This window comes from Piliocolobus tephrosceles, chromosome 21, assembly GCF_002776525.5.
Source record: "Piliocolobus tephrosceles isolate RC106 chromosome 21, ASM277652v3, whole genome shotgun sequence".
In the NCBI taxonomy this organism is placed as follows: domain Eukaryota; kingdom Metazoa; phylum Chordata; class Mammalia; order Primates; family Cercopithecidae; genus Piliocolobus; species Piliocolobus tephrosceles.
The window spans coordinates 31310704-31329222 of record NC_045454.1 but is presented as its reverse complement, the minus strand read 5'-3'; the positions used below and the strand labels follow the sequence as shown (position 1 = coordinate 31329222).

At 39.9% G+C, this 18519-nt stretch overlaps 1 protein-coding gene and 1 pseudogene across 2 annotated transcripts in view; one reads left to right on the top strand and one right to left on the bottom strand.

Annotated features, from left to right (window-relative positions):
* LOC111524833 (zinc finger protein 257-like) overlaps window positions 1-858 on the top strand; it is a 15481-nt gene extending 14623 nt beyond the window's left edge. Inside the window, 7 exon segments of the mRNA XM_031934720.1 lie at window positions 1-246; window positions 249-294; window positions 297-417; window positions 419-511; window positions 513-665; window positions 667-761; window positions 764-858. The exon segment at window positions 1-246 is cut by the window's left edge and continues 10 nt beyond it. Of these exon segments, the coding sequence (XP_031790580.1) occupies window positions 1-246; window positions 249-294; window positions 297-417; window positions 419-511; window positions 513-665; window positions 667-761; window positions 764-858 (849 nt within the window).
* Window positions 859-5988: 5130 nt separating this feature from the next.
* Window positions 5989-6341, bottom strand: LOC111534709 (annotated as a pseudogene). Its single transcript, XR_002729174.3, has one exon. The product of XR_002729174.3 is annotated as a 60S ribosomal protein L36a-like (transcript).
* Window positions 6342-18519: the final 12178 nt, after the last annotated feature.

Below are 18519 nucleotides of genomic sequence, written 5' to 3'. Positions count from 1 at the left end.
AGAGAGAAACCCTACAAATGTGAAGAGTGTGGAAAAGCCTTTAACTGGTCTTCACATCTTACTAAACATAAGATAATTCATACTAGACAGAAGGCCTACAAATGTGATCAATATTGCAAAGCCTTTAACTGGTCCTCAGCTCTTACTACCCTTATTCAACACAAGATAATTCATACTGGAGAGAAACCCTACAAGTGTGAAGAGTGTGGCAAAGCCTTTAACTGGTCTTCATACCTTACCTTATTAGACATAAGTTAATTCATACTGGGGAGAAGCCCTACAAATGTGAAGAATGTGCAAACCTTTTAATCGTTTCTCATACCTTACCATACATAAGAGAATTCATGCTGGAGAGAACCCCAACAAATGTGAAGAATGTGGCAAAGCTTGTAACCATTCCTCAAACCTTACGAAACATAATTCATAATGGAGAAAAACCCTACAAATGTGAAGAATGTGTCAAGGCTTTTAACTATTCCCCAATCCTTACTAAACATAAAGGAATTCATAATAGAGAAGCCCTACAAATGTGAAGAATGTGGCCTGGCTTTTAACAAATCTTCAACATTCACTAAGCACAAAATAATTCATGCTGGAGAGAAACCCTTGAAATGTGATGAATGTGGCATAGCCTCTACCCAGCTCTCAATTCCTACTAAACATGAGAACTCATGTGGAAGATAAAGCCTACGAATGTGAAGAATGTGACAAAGCCTTTAAAAGTTCTCAACTCTTATTACACATAATTTATACTGGACAGAAATCCTAAAGTGTAAAGAATGTCACAAAGCCCTTAACAAGTCCTCAATTCTTAACAGATATAAGATGTTTCATACTGGAGCGAAACTACAATCCTGAATGATGTCACAGTGCTTTTCACAACACCTCAAACTTTTCTTTTTTTCTTTTTTTTTTCTTTTTTTGAGGCAGAGTCTCGCTCTGTCACCCAGGCTGGAGTGCAGTGGCCAGATCTCGGCTCCCTGCAAACTCTGCCTCCCGGGTTCACGCCATTCTCCTGCCTCAGCCTCCCGAGTAGCTGGGACTATAGGCGCCCGCCACCTCGTCTGGCTAGTTTTTTGTATTTTTTAGTAGAGACGGGGTTTCACTGTGTTAGCCAGGATGGTGTCGATCTCCTGACCTCGTGATCTGCCCGTCTCGGCCTCCCAAAGTGCTGGGATTACAGGGTTGAGCCACCGCGCCCAGCCAACACCTCAAACTTTTCTAAACATAAAAAGAAAAAAATTGTACTAGTGCGAAACTCTAGAAATATAAAGAATGTGAAAAAACTTTTAAATGGTTTTAATACTTGATTGCAGATAAAATAATTTATACTGGAGAAAACTCCAAGTGTGAAGAATATAACTTTTAACCAGTGTTCATAGCTTATTGTACAGGAAAGCATTTATAGTTGAGAAATGGTGTACAAATATAAAGAATGTGGAAAAGTCATATCTGCTCACATATTACACAACATCAGAGAGTTCATACTTAGTAAAAGTATTATAAATACAATTACTTTCAAATGATCTGTCAGAAAGAAATATAAGCCTTTAAAGTGAAGAAGAGTTTATTCTGAAGACAAACATTACAAATATAAAGGGGGTTGTAGTGCTTTTACTTGTATCATTTTACTGTACACATTTTGTACTGGAGAATAACCCTGAAGCAGTTGCTAAAATTTTGTTCAGCATTAGGAAATTTATATTGGAGAAGAATTCAGCAAATGTAATGAATTTGGAAAAACATTTTTTCCATAACTATAGCTTAGAAAATGCCAGAGCTCATACTAAAATATACTTTTGCAGATGCAATAAATACAAAGAAATATTTAATTCAAATTGAGTTTATATAATTATGAGAGAATTAACAGTAGAAATAGCTAAGGCACTGACACTTCAGATATTGCACTAAATTAGACTGCTGTGTATAGAAAATCCAAAACTGGCTGGGCGCGGTGGCTCAAGCCTGTAATCCCAGCACTTTGGGAGGCCAAGACGGGCGGATCACGAGGTCAGGAGATCGACACCATCCTGGCTAACACGGTGAAACCCCGTCTCTACTAAAAATACAAAAACTAGGCCGGGCGCGGTGGCTCAAGCCTGTAATCCCAGCACTTTGGGAGGCCGAGACGGGCGGATCACGAGGTCAGGAGATCTAGACCATCCTGGCTAACATGGTGAAACCCCATCTCTACTAAAAATACAAAAAACTAGCCGGGCGAGGTGGCGGCCGCCTGTAGTCCCAGCTACTCCAGAGGCTGAGGCAGGAGAATGGCCTAAACCCGGGAGGCAGAGCTTGCAGTGAGCTGAGATCCGGCCACTGCACTCCAGCCCCAGCGACAGAGCAAGACTCCGTCTCAAAAATAAAAAAAAATAAAAAATAAAAAAAAGAAAATCCAAAACTACAGTTGGTAAGTAAATTAATTTTATATAACTTTAAAATGAGTAGACATTTCTTTGAAAAGTCATAATTACATTCAAGTATACTTTTTTGATAAAATCATAAAACTCTTTAAAAGTAAATAATGACGTAAGTCAACTCTCAAATTACCTCATGCAGCCGGGCACGGTGGCTCAAGCCTGTAATCCCAGCACTTTGGGAGGCCGAGACGGGCGGATCATGAGGTCAGAAGATCGAGACTATCCTGGCTAACATGGTGAAACCGCGTCTCTACTAAAAAATACAAAAAAAAACTAGCCGGGCGAGGTGGCAGGTGCCTGTAGTCCCAGCTACTGGGGAGGCTGAGGCAGGAGAATGGCATAAACCCAGGAGGCGGAGCTTGCAGTGAGCCGAGATCTGCCCACTGCACTCCAGCCTGGGCGACAGAGCGAGACTCCACCTCAAAAAAAAAAAAAAATTACTTCACGCTAGTTCTTCATTTCTATTGTATTCACCTGTGAAAGCATGTGATTAACTATTGCTGCATCAGAGATACGAGAGATACTTTATTAGGTGGGAATTATATACGACCTCTTCTATAAAAGAGTAAGGACATTGAAATGTAAGATGCATAGGAATCTAAGTGAAGAGGCTCTTTGTGGTTAACTTAGTGAAGTATGAGGTAGTTCAGAGTAATATTCTTTCAAGTTATGAGAGAAAAACATTTTTAATTTTAGTTAAATATAAGTTAAAATTAACTAAAATAGTACCATATAATGTTACGGATTGTGCTTTTATTTAATAAAATGCAGTACATTTAAAAATTTTTAGATTATGTGTGGACTTAATTTATAATTAAATATTTTCTTTTACCACATTAAGACTATTGTACATTCTGGTTGGGCACAGTGGCTCACGCCTGTAGTCCCAACAGTTTGGGAGGCTGAGGCAGGCGGATCACTTGAGGCCAGGAGTTCGAGACCAGCCTGGCCAACATGGTGAAACCCTGTCTCTACTACAAATACAAAAATTTAGCCAGGCATGGTGGTGGGTGTCTGTAATCCCAGCTATTTGGGAGATTGAAGCAAGAGAATCACTTGAACCCGGGAGGCAGAGATTGCAGAGAGCCAAGATCATGCCATTGCACTCCAGCCTGGGCAACAAAAGCAAGACCCCGTCTCAAAAAAAAAAAAAAAAAAAAAAAAAAAAAGACTTGTGCATTCAATGGAGCATTATTATTCCACTAACTTTAACATACCCACCTTACTGAAGAGTGTAGGTAAAATATGGTAACAATATACTATTTGGCAACATACTGGAATAACACCTCTAGTAATCTCTTCTGCCAATGGCTTCAAATTGCAAATAAGTTAAGAAATATTTTTCCCATAGGTTACATTTTTATCCTTTTTTTCTTAAATTTATTCTTTTTAATTTTGTGGTTACACAGTATGTGTATATATTTATGCCATATATGGCATATTTTGGTACAGGTACATAATATATAATAATTACATCAGGATAAATGAGGCATCCATCACCTCTAGCATTTATCCTTTTTATTACAAACGGTTTGATTAGTAAAATAACAAAAATACTATTAGTTATTTTAAAATATTAAAAGTACTTTATTTTAAAATTTACAGTTGTTCTTGACTACAGGGTCATTTTCATGGTCATAATAAAGTTTATATAGAAGTATAAATAAAATTGATACATTTCTAAGTCCTGAATAAATTTTTAAAGAATTTGTTACTTATTTTTCTTTGAACATGTTTTCTCTCTGCCTGCAAACACATAAGGCTTTTAGTTTCGATTTACATAGAGTTAAATACATACATATATTACTCTAAAAATAAACCTTAGTTGTAAGAAAATTATGAAGTAAGTGTGTGTATGACTATGAGTTTGTACCCATTTTCAGAAGGAGAAAGCAATATTGGAACAAAATAAATTCTTTTAATAAGGTGACTTATTAGAAAACTAAAAACCTTGAAAATGTTGAAAGCAAATCTATACTCTGTGCATTGTGCTGAATTCATTGCTGTAAAATGTTAGGGTTTATGGTTCAGAATCTCCCTATGCACATTCTCTGTTTTTACTTGTCTGCTACTCATGCTAGACCCGTAATTTTCTTGTTTTGTATTTTATGAAGTACTTATTATGTGAGCTGGTCAGGGATTTTAAGAATGATTGTTGGCCGGGCGCGGTGGCTCAAGCCTGTAATCCCAGCACTTTGGGAGGCCGAGACGGGCGGATCACGAGGTCAGGAGATGGAGACCATCCTGACTAACATGGTGAAACCCCGTCTCTACTAAAAATACAAAAAATTAGCCGGGCGAGGTGGCCGGCGCCTGTGGTCCCAGCTACTCGGGAGGCTGAGGCAGGAGAATGGCATGAACCCGGGAGGCGGAGCTTGCAGTGAGCTGAGATCCAGCCACTGCACTCCAGCCTGGGCGACAGAGCAAGACTCCGTCTCAAAAAAAAAAAAAAAAAAAAAAAAAGAATGATTGTTATGAAATTTAAGAGTACACACAAAATGATTTTTAGATGTCATTAAAAAATTAGTGTATCATTATATTTTAACATTTGATTTTTGTTTTATTGGAGAAACCTGTATAAGCCTAATTTTCTTTATTGTTTCTTTCACTTTTTATAATTGACACAAGTAAATCTATTGAGGGAGCTAATTTGCTTTGGTAAGTACTAGGGAGACTCCATAAGTCATGAGGATGTTTTTACATATAAATGTAGCAAACAAATATGACAGTTCTGAGTAAAACATGCTTTATAATAAGTCATAAATATTTTTGCTGGAGTTAGTTTGTAATTTCAAGTCAGTGATGGAAAACAGCAATGGTGAAGAAATAACATTGATTCATCATGTGGAGAAGACATTTTCAGGCTGCAAAACTGACTTCCTGAATTTAAAGACAAATTCTGCTGCTTTTCTTTTTTTTTTTTGAGATGGATTCTCCTAGACTGGAGTGCAGTGGCATGATCTCGGCTCACTGCAAGCTCACCTCCTGGGTTCACGCCATTCTCCTGCCTAAACCTCCTGAGTAGCTGGGACTGCAGGCGCCCGCCACCACGCCTGGCTAATTTTTTTTGTATTTTTAGTAGAGACAGGGTTTCACCGTGTTAGCCAGGATGGTCTCGATCTCCTGACCTGGTGATCCGCCCGCCTCGGCCTCCCAAAGTGTTGAGATTACAGGTGTGAACCCCCGCACCCAGCCTGCTGCTTTTATTTTCTAATGATCTTCAATTTTGTCTTATGTGTGTTCCAACTAAGTCTTTCCTCTTTTACTGTGTTATGACTAAAGTTTTCTCATTGTTGTCTTCATGCCTTGTCATTTTACATGGTAGTTTGTAGGTTCTAATGAGAAAGTTGGTATTTTTAATGCAGTGAAAAATTGGTTTTAACTGAAGAATTTGCTTATCAAGAAGTTGCTATCAATAAGATTAGTTAATTAAGAGAATAGACATACATGGTTAACAAGTGAAAAGATTACATCAGTTAGCTTTGTTTTTCTTTGTAAAAAAATGTTTTATTCTTTTTTTTTGAACATAAACTCAAGATTTTATTGTCTTCATAATAAAAGATGACACTTAGAACTGGATCACTTGGCCCTCTCTCTTCTTATCTCCTCCCAGTTCAAAATGCTTGCATCTTTTAATAGCCAGCATTCTCTTAGATCTGCAGTTGGGCTCAACGCACTCATCCTTAGCACAATCTTCTTTGTAGTTTTAGCCTTTTTCCGGAAAATCGGCTTAGTTTGCCCACCATAGCCACTCTGCTTCCTGTCATAACACTGCTTTCCCTGGGCATACAGAGAATCCTTGCCCTTCTTGTACTGTGTCACTTTGTGGGGTTGGTGCTTGCCACACTTCTTACAGAAAGTCCGGCGGGTTTTAGGGACGTTAACCATGCTTGCAAGAGCGATATCGGCACGGGAAGAAAAGAAAAATGTTTTATTCTTACAAAAAGCATGGCAAATATAAATTTGTAAAAAAAATATTTCAGAAATTAGATTCTAAATAGAGTTAACGGCAAATGAACAATTTTAATTTCCTGTCATATATTTATAGCACAACTTATGTTTCTATGTAGAATCTTTTTTTTTTTTTTTCCTGTTTTTGAGATGGAGTTTCGCTCTCTCTCCCAGGCTGGAGTGAAGTGGCCCAATCTCAACTCACTGTGACCTCCACCCTGCAGATTCCAGCTATTCTCCCACCTCAGCCTCCTGAGTAGCTGAGATTACACCATGCCCAGCTAATTTTTGTATTTTTAGTAGTTTTGGGGTTTCACCATGTTGGCCAGGTTAGTCTCAAACTCCTGACCGCAGGTGATCCACCCGCCTCGGCATCCCACAGTGTTGGGATTACAGGCATGAGCCACTGCGCCTGGCAAAATCTACTATTTTTAAGTGTGAATGTTGAATGTGGCAAAACAACACAATGATCTGTGGATTTGAAATTTGGAATAATATTTATATTACATCTTGATAAAACAATTTGGAGAAATTCCACTTTTTTTTTTGAGATGGAGTCTCGTTCTGTCACCCAGTCTGGAGTGCACTGGCACGATATCAGCTCACTGCCACCTCCACCTCCCAGGTTCAAGCGATTCTCCTGCTTCAAACTCCTGAGTACCTGGGATTACATGCATGCATCACCATGCCCGGCTAATTTTGTATTTTCAGTAGAGATGGGGTTTCTCCATGTTGAGGCAGGTCTCGAACTCCTGACCTCAGGTGATCTGCTCTCCTGGGCCTCCCAAAGAGCTGGGATTATAGGCGTGAGTCACTGGACCTGGCCGGGAAAATAAAAATTTTAAAATTAAACATGTGAACTTTATCTGGGTCATCAGCTGTGAGTGCCCAGGAGAAATTATTTTACATTCTTAGGGCCGGGCGCGGTGACTCAAGCCTGTAATCCCAGCACTTTGGGAGGCCGAGACGGGCGGATCACGAGGTCAGGAGATCAAGACCATCCTGGCTAACCCGGTGAAACCCCGTCTCTACTAAAAATACAAAAAACTAGCCGGGCGAGGTGGCGGGCGCCTGTAGTCCCAGCTACTAGGGAGGCTGAGGCAGGAGAGTGGCTGAACCCAGGAGGTGGAGCTTGCAGTGAGCTGAGATCCGGCCACTGCACTCCAGCCCGGGCAACAGAGCAAGACTCTGTCTCAAAAAAAAAAAAAAAATTATTTTACATTCTTGGAACTTCAGGATTCACTATTAATAAAAATTGCTATTTCCCCCAGGGCTGTTTTAATTCATACATGGTAGCTGTAAGTATTTTTTACTGAAACTTTTGTCTAAATATAGTAAATATTAAGAATAAAATTATTCATTTTTCAAATATTTTATTATAATTGAGTGAGTATATTCTGTCATATTTAATGTATTCTGTTTTAAAAATGCCAAAATAAGAATTTTTTTTTGAATACCAGACTGAGTTTCTATATTGTGACTTTACTAAGTTTTGCGTATGATTTTGACTGCTACCATTGAACTTAGGTTGAATATTTTTTTTGTTTGTTTTTTGAGACGGAGTCTGGCTCTGTCACCCGGGCTGGAGTGCTGTGGCCGGATCTCAGCTCACTGCAAGCTCCTCCTCCCGGGTTCACGCCATTCTCCTGCCTCAGCCTCCCGGGTAGCTGGGACTACAGGCGCCGCCACGTCGCCCGGCTAGTTTTTTGTAGTTTTTAGTAGAGACGGGGTTTCACCGTGTTAGCCAGGATGGTCTCGATCTCCTGACCTCGTGATCTGCCCGTCTCGGCCTCCCAAAGTGCTGGGATTACAGGCTTGAGCCACCGCGCCCGGCCAGGTTGAATATTAAACCCACTTTCGTTTAGCTTGTGTGGTTTTTGGTTCATTTGGAAAACAAAATATATTAGACATGAACTGTTGGGGTAACTTGGCTTCATTTTTGCTCTCTTTCTGTTATTATATCTGGGGCTTTAGAAATCACTAAGATTCGGCCAGGCGTGGTGGCTCACATCTGTAATCCTAGCACTTTGGGAGGCTGAGGCAGGCAGATCATCTGAGTTCGGGAGTTTTAGACCAGCCTGACCGACATGGAGAAACCCGGACTCTACTAAAAATACACAGTTAGCCAGGTGTGGTATCACATGCCTATAGTCCCAGCTATTCGGGAGGCTGAGGCAGGAGCATCACTTGAACCCGGGAGGCGGAGGTTGTGGAGGGCCAAGATCGCACCACTGCACTCCAGCCTGGGCAAAAAGAGAAAAAACCCATCAAAAAAAAAAAAAAAAAAAAAAAAGAAATCACTAAGATTCAAATAAGGTTAGTTGGGAATCAAGCAACAGAAAATCCCAAAAATGACTGAGAAAAATAGCTACTGGATAGTGCCTTTCAGTGAGATTTATATGTGAAACAGGCCAATAACTTTTACAAATTTATTGCTAAGTTCATTAAATGTAGAAAATAATTGCCTGCAACATATTAGGCACTTGTCTTAGTCTATGGCATCCCTAGCTTGGGGAAGCTGACATTACAGAAAAGAATATTGATTGCTACTGTAATGAGATTTGTAACAAATACGTGCTTTTAAACATTCTCTTTAATGATCCTTAGACACATGTCATTCTGGCTCAATTCTTTTAGTATAACTGTCTACAGTTCTAGAGACTCAGTCCCATCAAATTTAAGCCATGGCGTTTTCAGCTTTTTATGTTTATTTTTAGCTAGTGAGCTTAATAGTTGATATTATGTTGGGGTCCCCAAGGCAATCTGGGCCTTAAGAGCCGACCATCCTACCTCATCCTTTTTGTTTCACATGCTCTGTTGTTGAATCCCTCTCACTCTATATTTGAGCCTTTATGAGGCTTCAGTTTGGAGGAACCAGAGGAATGGGTTTCTATATATAGTGAGTTGAGAATTAGAATCCTCTTAAGGATAGAGATTTTACATTTATTATTTGCAGTACAAAGCAGTATTTATAGGATGTAGACATATTTCACTCAAATATAAGTAATTTTATCAATATGCCAATGTGGTCAAAATAACTGCATTAACTTCACCCAATGTTCTGCTTCAGACTCTGCCAACACAAAGATCAATATGTATGCATTTGTGGATGTTAAGTTTTTGTTTTTTTTTCTGGTGTAGGTTTTCATTTGCTTAAATTTTTAAAGATTTTTTTCCTACATTATGCTGCTGTTAAGCTAAAGAAGTACATCTAACTGCCATTAGACTAAAGATAGTGATAAGAATGATGACTAATCTTAACTGCTCTCTGCGACAGGGGGCACTGTTGTGGCAAGTCGGCAGTCAGATCTCCCTCAGAGGCCTATGTAAGGGTCTCCAGAAAAAGGTGGCCATCATCTGAGGCTCCAGTTGCATGACTGGAGTTTAATGGCCTGAATGCAAGAAAAGACAAACTGGGTTATTGGAAGACATGTATTAAAATGAAACAAGAGGGTAATGACAGCACAAAAATCCTAAGGCTGCTGACACACCCAGATAAGAGGTGGCTATAGTTACGCCTGCTAAGATTTGGGCACATGGGGCTTGAATTTGGTTAGCTCCATTGCTCTAATTTTCTCAAACATGGAAACATCCAGATTATGGGCACCCTAGTTACCCCTATCACCTGACAGGATTTGCAGGATAATTGCCCAGAACTGAAATGTGGATCCAGATTTTTACATTAACCATTCAGTTCTGTTTCTTCTGCACTGTAGCTAGAGATCACTGTTTGATTCACAGGAATAAACAGGGTTAGTCTAAATTGCAAGGAAAAACTTAAAAACTAATGAGACTATAACTTAATGACAAGTGTATAAGTTTGGAAACATAATTTTTCTCTCCAGTTCTCATTTTTGTTAAAAACAAAATGAGTCCGTCATGATAGGACTGACTTGTTTGCAAAATAAAATTTAGTCGGGCCGGGCGTGGTGGCTCAAGCCTGTAATCCCAGCACTTTGGGAGGCCGAGATGGGTGGATCACGAGGTCAGGAGATCGAGACCATCCTGGCTAACGCGGTGAAACCCCGTCTCTACTAAAAAATACAAAAAACTAGCCGGGCAAGGTGGCGGGCGCCTGTAGTCCCAGCTACTCGGGAGGCTGAGGCAGGAGAATGGCGTGGACCCGGGAGGCGGAGCTTGCAGTGAGCTGAGGTCCGGCCACTGCACTCCAGCCCAGGCCACAGAGCGAGACTCCGCCTCAAAAAAAAAAAAATAAATAAAATAAAATAAAATAAAATAAAATAAAATTTAGTCTTATACTTGGCCTGATTGTTTGTATAAAGTACAGGAAGAATAATTATTTTTAAATAGGCTGTTAAAATTCACTTTGATGGAACTCTGCTCTACAAAGAATATATGATAGAACTTTTTAAAGCCAAGCCCCCTCATGGGTTTGTACTCTCAAATACCGATGAATTGGGTGAATTCCTTTCTTCTTGAGGTCCCAAGTATATGGGGTTCCTGGGCCTGTTACAAAGTGACATTTTTTACTCACCACATGTTAGGAACCCTGTACAGGTACTGTGTAGACAGGTATGAGACCAGTTTGCTCAAAGAGCTTTTATTGGCTCTGCAAGTTGAGCCTTATTTCTTAAAGGGAAGCATAGTTTTTCCAGCCTTGGTAAAACAACCAGTTTCTCCAATTGCACCCTGTTGCAAAAGAAAATGGATTCTTATTACACTGATGCAAACAACCATATTACCATAAGTTAAGAACACTCACAGATAAGTTTCCAAATTCTGTAGAAACTAGCCAGAGAAAAACAAATATGCGGCCGGGTGCGGTGGCTCAAGCCTGTAATCCCAGCACTTTGGGAGGCCGAGACGGGTGGATCACGAGGTCAGGAGATCGAGACCATTCTGGCTAACACGGTGAAACCCCATCTCTACTAAAAATACAAAAAAAAAAACTAGCCGGGCGAGGTGGCGGGCGCCTGTAGTCCCAGCTACTCAGGAGGCTGAGGCAGGAGAATGGCGTAAACCCAGGAGGCGGAGCTTGCAGTGGGCTGAGATCCGGCCACTGCACTCCAGTCGGGGCGACAGAGTGAGACTCCGCTTCAAAAAAAAAAAAAAAAAAAAAACCAAATATGCTCCAAATTTTGTTCACAGGAGTATACTTTACTCAATTATTAAAGGCTGTAAATAGCTCAAGGTAAGTTTCTTTGACTTTGGAAAACAAAATTAAAAGTAGCAATGTTTGAAGCAAAAAGCTGAAAAAAAAATTACTTCAATTTCATATTAGTTTAGTCCATTGAGCTAACTTTTGTTCTGCTTGATATTCATGAACACTTTAGCTCTTCATGAGTTCTTTTTTTTTTTGAGACGGAGTCTCACTCTGTCGCCCAAGCTGGAGTGCAGTGACTAGATCTCAGCTCACTGCAAGCTCCGCCTCCTGGGTTCACGCCATTCTCCTGCCTCAGCCTCCCGAGTAGCTGGGACTACAGGCGCCCGCCACCTCGCCCGGCTAGTTTTTTGTATTTTTTAGTAGAGATGGGGTTTCATTGTGTTAGCCAGGATGGTCTCGATCTCCTGACCTTGTGATCTGCCCGCCTCGGCCTCCCAAAGTACTGAGATTACAGGCTTGAGCCACCGCGCCCGGCCCTAGCTCTTCATGAGTTCTGTATGTTTTTCCTTTATTTCAGTGTCACAGTCTCTAAAGTTATCAGGAACCTGTATTTGAGAGCAACTATTAAAGTCCTATAGCTGATTATAAGCCATCTTTTGAAAAAGATGAACACAAGAAAACAATTGTCTGTGAATGACATGTCCAGGGTATAGTTCAAAACACAATTGAGGCCAGGCATGGTGGTTCATGCCTATATCCTAGCACTTTGGGAGGCTGAGGCAGGCAGATCATCTGAGGTCAAGAGTTTGAGACCAGCCTGGCCTACATGGTGAAACTCTGTTTCCACTAAAAATACAAAAATTAGCCAGGTATGGCTGTGGGCACCTGTAATCCCAGCTACTTGAGAGCCTCAGGCAAAAGAATGACGTGAACCCAGGTGATGGATATTGAAGTGAGCTGAAATTCTGCCACTGCACTCCAGCCTGGGTAGTAGAGTGAGACTCCATCTCAAAAAACAAACAAACAAACAAAAAACCACAATTGACAAATAAATTTTGTTATCTGTGTTTTACAACATAACAACCTTAATTGTGATTGATAGCATATATTTAGACATTAGAATTCTAGAAATCCCATACAATTTTGAAACACACATTAATATTATTCACTAAATTATGTGAAGAAGATTAAACATTATTTTGGCAATTCCATGTACCTAAACATGTCAAATAATTCTGATTTTCTCTCTTCTGGATGCTCCAGGGGTTCTCTATCACTGAAGCATCCAAAATCTAGGGGTCAGGAAAGACAACCTTGAAGCTGAAATTTGATTTTGGGAAGCCTGTCAAATATTAGAGGTTTTAAATACTTGATATTATGAAATACAATTTCAAGTTACCATAAGTTATTTATTTTGCCAAAATGATAACTTGAAAATTTTAAAACAAGGCAAAAGCCTTTACTGATTAAGAGGGAAGACTTAGCTTTCTAAACAATTTGTCTTTTGTCTTTTCTTTGGCAGTCTACCTGCAAGGTAAACAAATGTTTCATTAATTTTTCTTTTTTTTTTTTTCCAGACAGTTTTACTCTGTCACCCAGGCTGGAGTGCAGTGGTACAATTTCAGCTCACTGCAACCTCCACCTCCCAGGTACAAGCAATCCTCTCACCTCAGCCTCTTAAGTAGCTGGGTCCACAGGCACACACAACCATGCCCAGCTAATTTTCGTATTTTTAGTAGAGACTGGGTTTCGCTATGTTGGTCAGTCTGGTCTTGAACAGTGGCAGGATATTTTATGGAATCAGACCAAGGGGTTGAGGAGGATATTTATTATTTAGGTGCACCGGCCCAGTTGGATTAACATCCAAAGGACTGAGCCCTGAACAAAGAACTAAGTTACCTTTTAAGCATTTCGTGGGGTGGCGGAGATCTGTGCAGGGGGAAGCATTTACAGAAGTGAGAAACAAAGACAGTTATTCAATTAATTGAGACATGCATTACATTATTTCTTACTTTTTAAGGAAAAACATATTTTACAACTTGAGTTTATCTGTCTAGTGACCTTGCAGCTGCGCAGCTAGAGAAACAGGGTCTTCACAATGCCTGGGAAAGGGAGAGATACGGTTCGCTAGCCACAGAAAAACGGCAGTTGATTTTTAAAGGACTCCAGCCTTTCTCTTTCTCTGGGGGAATTGGATTTTCTTACATATAACTGAGTTTCTGTTTATACATTCTTTAATTTCTTTTAATTCCTGTTTCAGAACTCCTGACCTCAGGTGATCCACCCGCCTCTGCCTCCCAATGTGCTGGGATTACAGGCATGAGCCACTGTGCCCAGCCATTATCTTTTACTATTACATGAAAATCGTTTACAAGGAAGAGAAAGCCACATTTTACTCTTGCATTAGTCTACTACTAATATCAAATCTAATTTTCTAATGAAACTATATAGACAATTGTATTCAATCTTAGTTTGACCATAAGGTAAGATTCTTATAAATGTTTTGTAATCCTTTATAAATTTGCTAAAGCACAGAGTAGTGCCTTGTGGAAACGTTTTTCTTTTACTTCAATGCAGAATTTATGGAATAACAAGTATATAATACCCTTTTGAATTTAGTCAGTATGTTCATGCACAGAATTTCTTTTGCAATGTTAATTTTTACAGTTCATCCACAATTTGTTTAAACTGTCTGTTTGTTTGTTTGTTTTTTTGAGACGGAGTTTTGCTCTTGTTGCCCAGGCTGGAGTGCAATGGTGTGATCTCGACTCACCAAAACCTCCACCTCCCAGTTTCAAGCAATTCTCCTACCTCAGCCTCCCAAGTAGCTGGGGTTACAGGCATGCCCCACCATGCCTGGCTAATTTTGTATTTTTAGTAGAGACAGGGTTTCTCCATGTTGGTCAAGATGGTCTTGAACTCCTGACCTCAGGTGATCCACCCGCCTCAGCCTCCCAAAGTGCTGTGATTACAGGCATGAACCACCATGCCTGGCCATCCGTCAGCTTTATCTTATCTAATTCAAAATAATCCTTTAAACCTAGGCAAAAATGTAAACTTTCATCCCTTTTATAATCTTTTACTAAAACATATTTTACTGTTCTTACACACCTGGCATGTAAATTCATTTTTAGTGGTTTCGATTACATGTTATAATGGTAATTTAGCAATTTTAAACATTAAAACCTGGTAACTTATTTTAGTTATGTACTAAGGGCTGATAAAGTTTTAGTGTTTCCAGCATAGTTGGACGGGCTCATCTTGAACTCCTGAACTCAGGTGATCTGCCCACCTTGGCCTCCCAAAGTGCTGGGATTCCAGATGTGAGCCACTGCACCTGACCTTATTCAGCATTTTTAACATTGGGTGAGGGTCTTTAAGCTGAGGCTAGTTTATTTCTGGTCCTTTCCTCACCAGCATAAAAAATAACATTCTTGACATCCGGATATAGTAATACATAGGTAGACTGATAAACAAATATGAAGAGAATTATGTTTTTTTTTTTGTTTGTTTGTTTGTTTTGAGACGGAGTCTCGCTCTGTCGCCCGTGCTGGAGTGCAGTGGCCGGATCTCAGCTCACTGCAAGCTCCACCTCCCGAGTTTACGCCATTCTCCTGCCTCAGCCTCCCGAGTAGCTGGGACTACAGGCGCCTGCCACCTCGCCCGGCTAGTTTTTTTTTTTTTTTTTTTTTTTGTATTTTTTAGTAGAGACGGGGTTTTACCGTGTTAGCCAGGATGGTCTTGATCTCCTGACCTCATGATCCGCCCATCTCGGCCTCCCAAAGTGCTGGGATTACAGGCTTGAGCCACCGCGCCTGGCCGAGAATTATGTTTTTTATGTAAATATTTATGTATACAAAAGATGTTAATCAAAAGACATTTTCAATACATCAGCCAATTTTGAGGACAAAGATGAAAACTTACTTCTCATCTATATGGCTCCATACCATCGAAGACTTGAACACACCCAAACAATGTTATGTGTAGATATCAACAAACCTTCACATTTATAGGCATGGCCTGGGAAATACGTTTTTAGTACTACCATTTAAGTCTTTGTGTCCAGCTTAGAATTTCAGAACCCTGCATTTCTTCTCCTGGTATGCATGTGTTTTTCACATCCACGATTTTGGGCCTGCCTTGATTTCTCTATTTTCCAATTTGGCTAATTGGCTCATTATATCCTCCCAAGCTAAGCTAATTGGCTTATCGTTATCATCTGGGTTTTCCTAATTGGCTTATTGAATTCACCTGGGCATCAGGGGGTTAAAAAAATGATGACCACTGACCTACTTTTTATTTTTTTTTTTATGGAGTCTTATCTGTCGCCCAGGCTGGAGTGCAGTGTTGGGATCTTGGCTCACTGCAACCTCTGCCTTCCAGGTTCAAGTGATTCTCCTGCCTCACCCTCCCCAGTAGCTGGCATTACAGGCACACGCCACCATGCTCGGCTAATTTTTGTACTTTTGTAAAGCCTGGGTTTCAACATCTTGGCCAGGCTGGCCTTGATCTCTTGACCTCAGATGATCTACCTGCCTCAGCCTCCCAAAGAGCTGGGATCACAGACATGAACCACTGCACCCAGTCTGATGCTCTTTTTTTTCCTGAGGTTTTTCACAAGACGGATGCATAAATGAACATTATGTGGACATACCCAGGTGAATCATTTTGTGTATGTTTATTCACCTCTTATATTTATATGTACAAAAAATAGCTCCTAAATGAAAATTAGGTCTGACATCATTTCCATGTTTTAAGCTGAGGCTACTTTATCTCTGGTCTTTTGTTCATCAGAATGAAAAATATTCTTAACAATGAATAATTTTATGGCTTTAGAGAATTTTCTGCTCACAAGAGCAACAAGGAACAATCCTTTCTTTGTATATATTAAATAAAGATATATTTCAGAGTATACCTCCACTTGTATATTCTTGTGGATACAGTTTAATTTGCAAATAAGATTTTACAGGTATGAAAGTTTTTTTCCCCCCCCCTTTTTTGTTGAGATGGAGGCTCATCCTGTCACCCAGGTGGGAGTGCAATGGTGCAATCTCGGCTTACTGCAACTTCTGCCTCCCAGGTTCAAACGTTTCTCCTGCCTCAGCCTCCTGAGTAGCTGGGATTATAGGTGCCCACCACCACACCCAGCTTTTTGTATTTTTAGTAGAGATGGGGTTTCTCCATGTTGGTCAGGCTGGTCTCAAACTCCTGACTTCATGATTTGCCCCCCTTGGCCTCCCAAAGTGCTGGGATTACAGGCGTGAGCCACCGTGCCTGGCCAAAAGGTTTTTTTTTAATACTACCCTCAGTACAAGTAGCTATCAATACCTTGACCTTCTATATTTTTTATTCTGCATGAATATGGACAGAATGCTAGATAGATGATTATAGATATACATAGGTAGAGAAATATTTTAACACATACATGCAGCATTATATTAGTTTGTCTATGTAAATGTTTATGTATACAAAAAATGTTCAAGTGACATTTTCAATTCCTCAGCCTATCCTGGAAACAAAGATGAAGACATACTTTTCACCTAGATGGTTATATACAATTATGGAGTGAAACACAGCCACACAATGTTATTTATAAACATCAACAAAACTTAATGTTTATGGTCACCACCTGGGAAATAAAGTTTTAGTACTGCCTTATAAGTCTTTATGTCTAGCTTACCACTTTAGGGGCCTGCTTTTCTTCTATCTGTATGCCTGTGTCATTCACATCTGCTAGTTTGAGCCTGCCTTGATGCCTCCACTTCCCAGTTTAGATAATTGGGTGCTTATATTAACCCGAGCTGAGTTTATTGGTTTACTGCTATCACCTGTGCTGAGCTAACTGGCTTACTGAATTCACCTGCACTGCAAGCGTAATAAAGGCAATGACCTCTAGTCTACTTTTCTTCTGTTTTTTTTTTTTTTTTTTTTTTTTTTTACAGGACACATGGACAAATGACCATTACATAGACATAACCATGGAACTTATTCTGTGCATATATGTTTATGCAGCTACTTTATATATCTATATAGGTATATACAATAAAGCTTCCAAAGTTAACTAGGTCAGAGTTCATTTCCATTTTCTTTTCCTCCAGGCCATTCAAATATGATTAGCAAATTAGTTCAGTTCAGTTGTATTCAGTCTGAGCTGTACACATCACTTTTTTTCATAAATGTGAAACTGACTTTGTTACCTGAAACCCTGTAGTAATTGTGTATTCCATTAAACCACTTCAGTGGGGTTCTGTCCATTCGGCTAGAAACAGCCAGGTATGCCTGACACCAGTGTGCCTAGCCTTCATCACAAAGCAAATTTGACCTGGGCAATGATAGCCATTTTTGGCACTTCAATGAACATTCACTATCACCTGGTTGAAATGTGGCCAGGTACCATGTACTGTTATAATTACTTTCAGTATCAAAGTCTATCTTCTAAAAAGAGACCTAGACTTTTTTCCATTACCATAGACACCCTACATCAGCAACAAACAGTAGTTGACAATAGTGCATATTTACATTACACATTCATGAAGAAAACAAGAATTCGTCTTGATGGAAGCCCCAGTGAGAAAGAATGAGCATTCTGAAATTGAGGTGAGGGTCTTTATCCTGGGATTGGTTTATCTCTGGTCCTATATACAACATAAAATGAAGGATCAACATTGACATGGCAATGAGTGACTCCCATGGCTTAAGTGCATATTTAAAAGTGGGTGAGGGCCTTTAAGCTGAGGCTAGTTTATCTCTGGTTCCATGTTCACCAGAATCAATAGAAACTTTTTTTTTTTTTTTTTTTTTGAGACAGAGTCTCACACTGTCACCCAGGCTGGAGTGCAGTGGCGCCATTGCTCACTGCAACCTCTGCCGCCCGGGTTCAAGCTACTCTCCTGCCTCAGCCACCCAATAGGAACATTTTTAACTTAACAATAAAAACCTCTTTGGGCTTTAATAAATATTCTTCTCACAGATAAGAACAATAAGGATAAGAGCAACAAAACTTCACATTTATGGGCATGCCCTGGAGAGTAAGCTTTCAGAACTGCCTCGTAAGCTTTTAAGTTCACGTTAGCATTTCAAGAC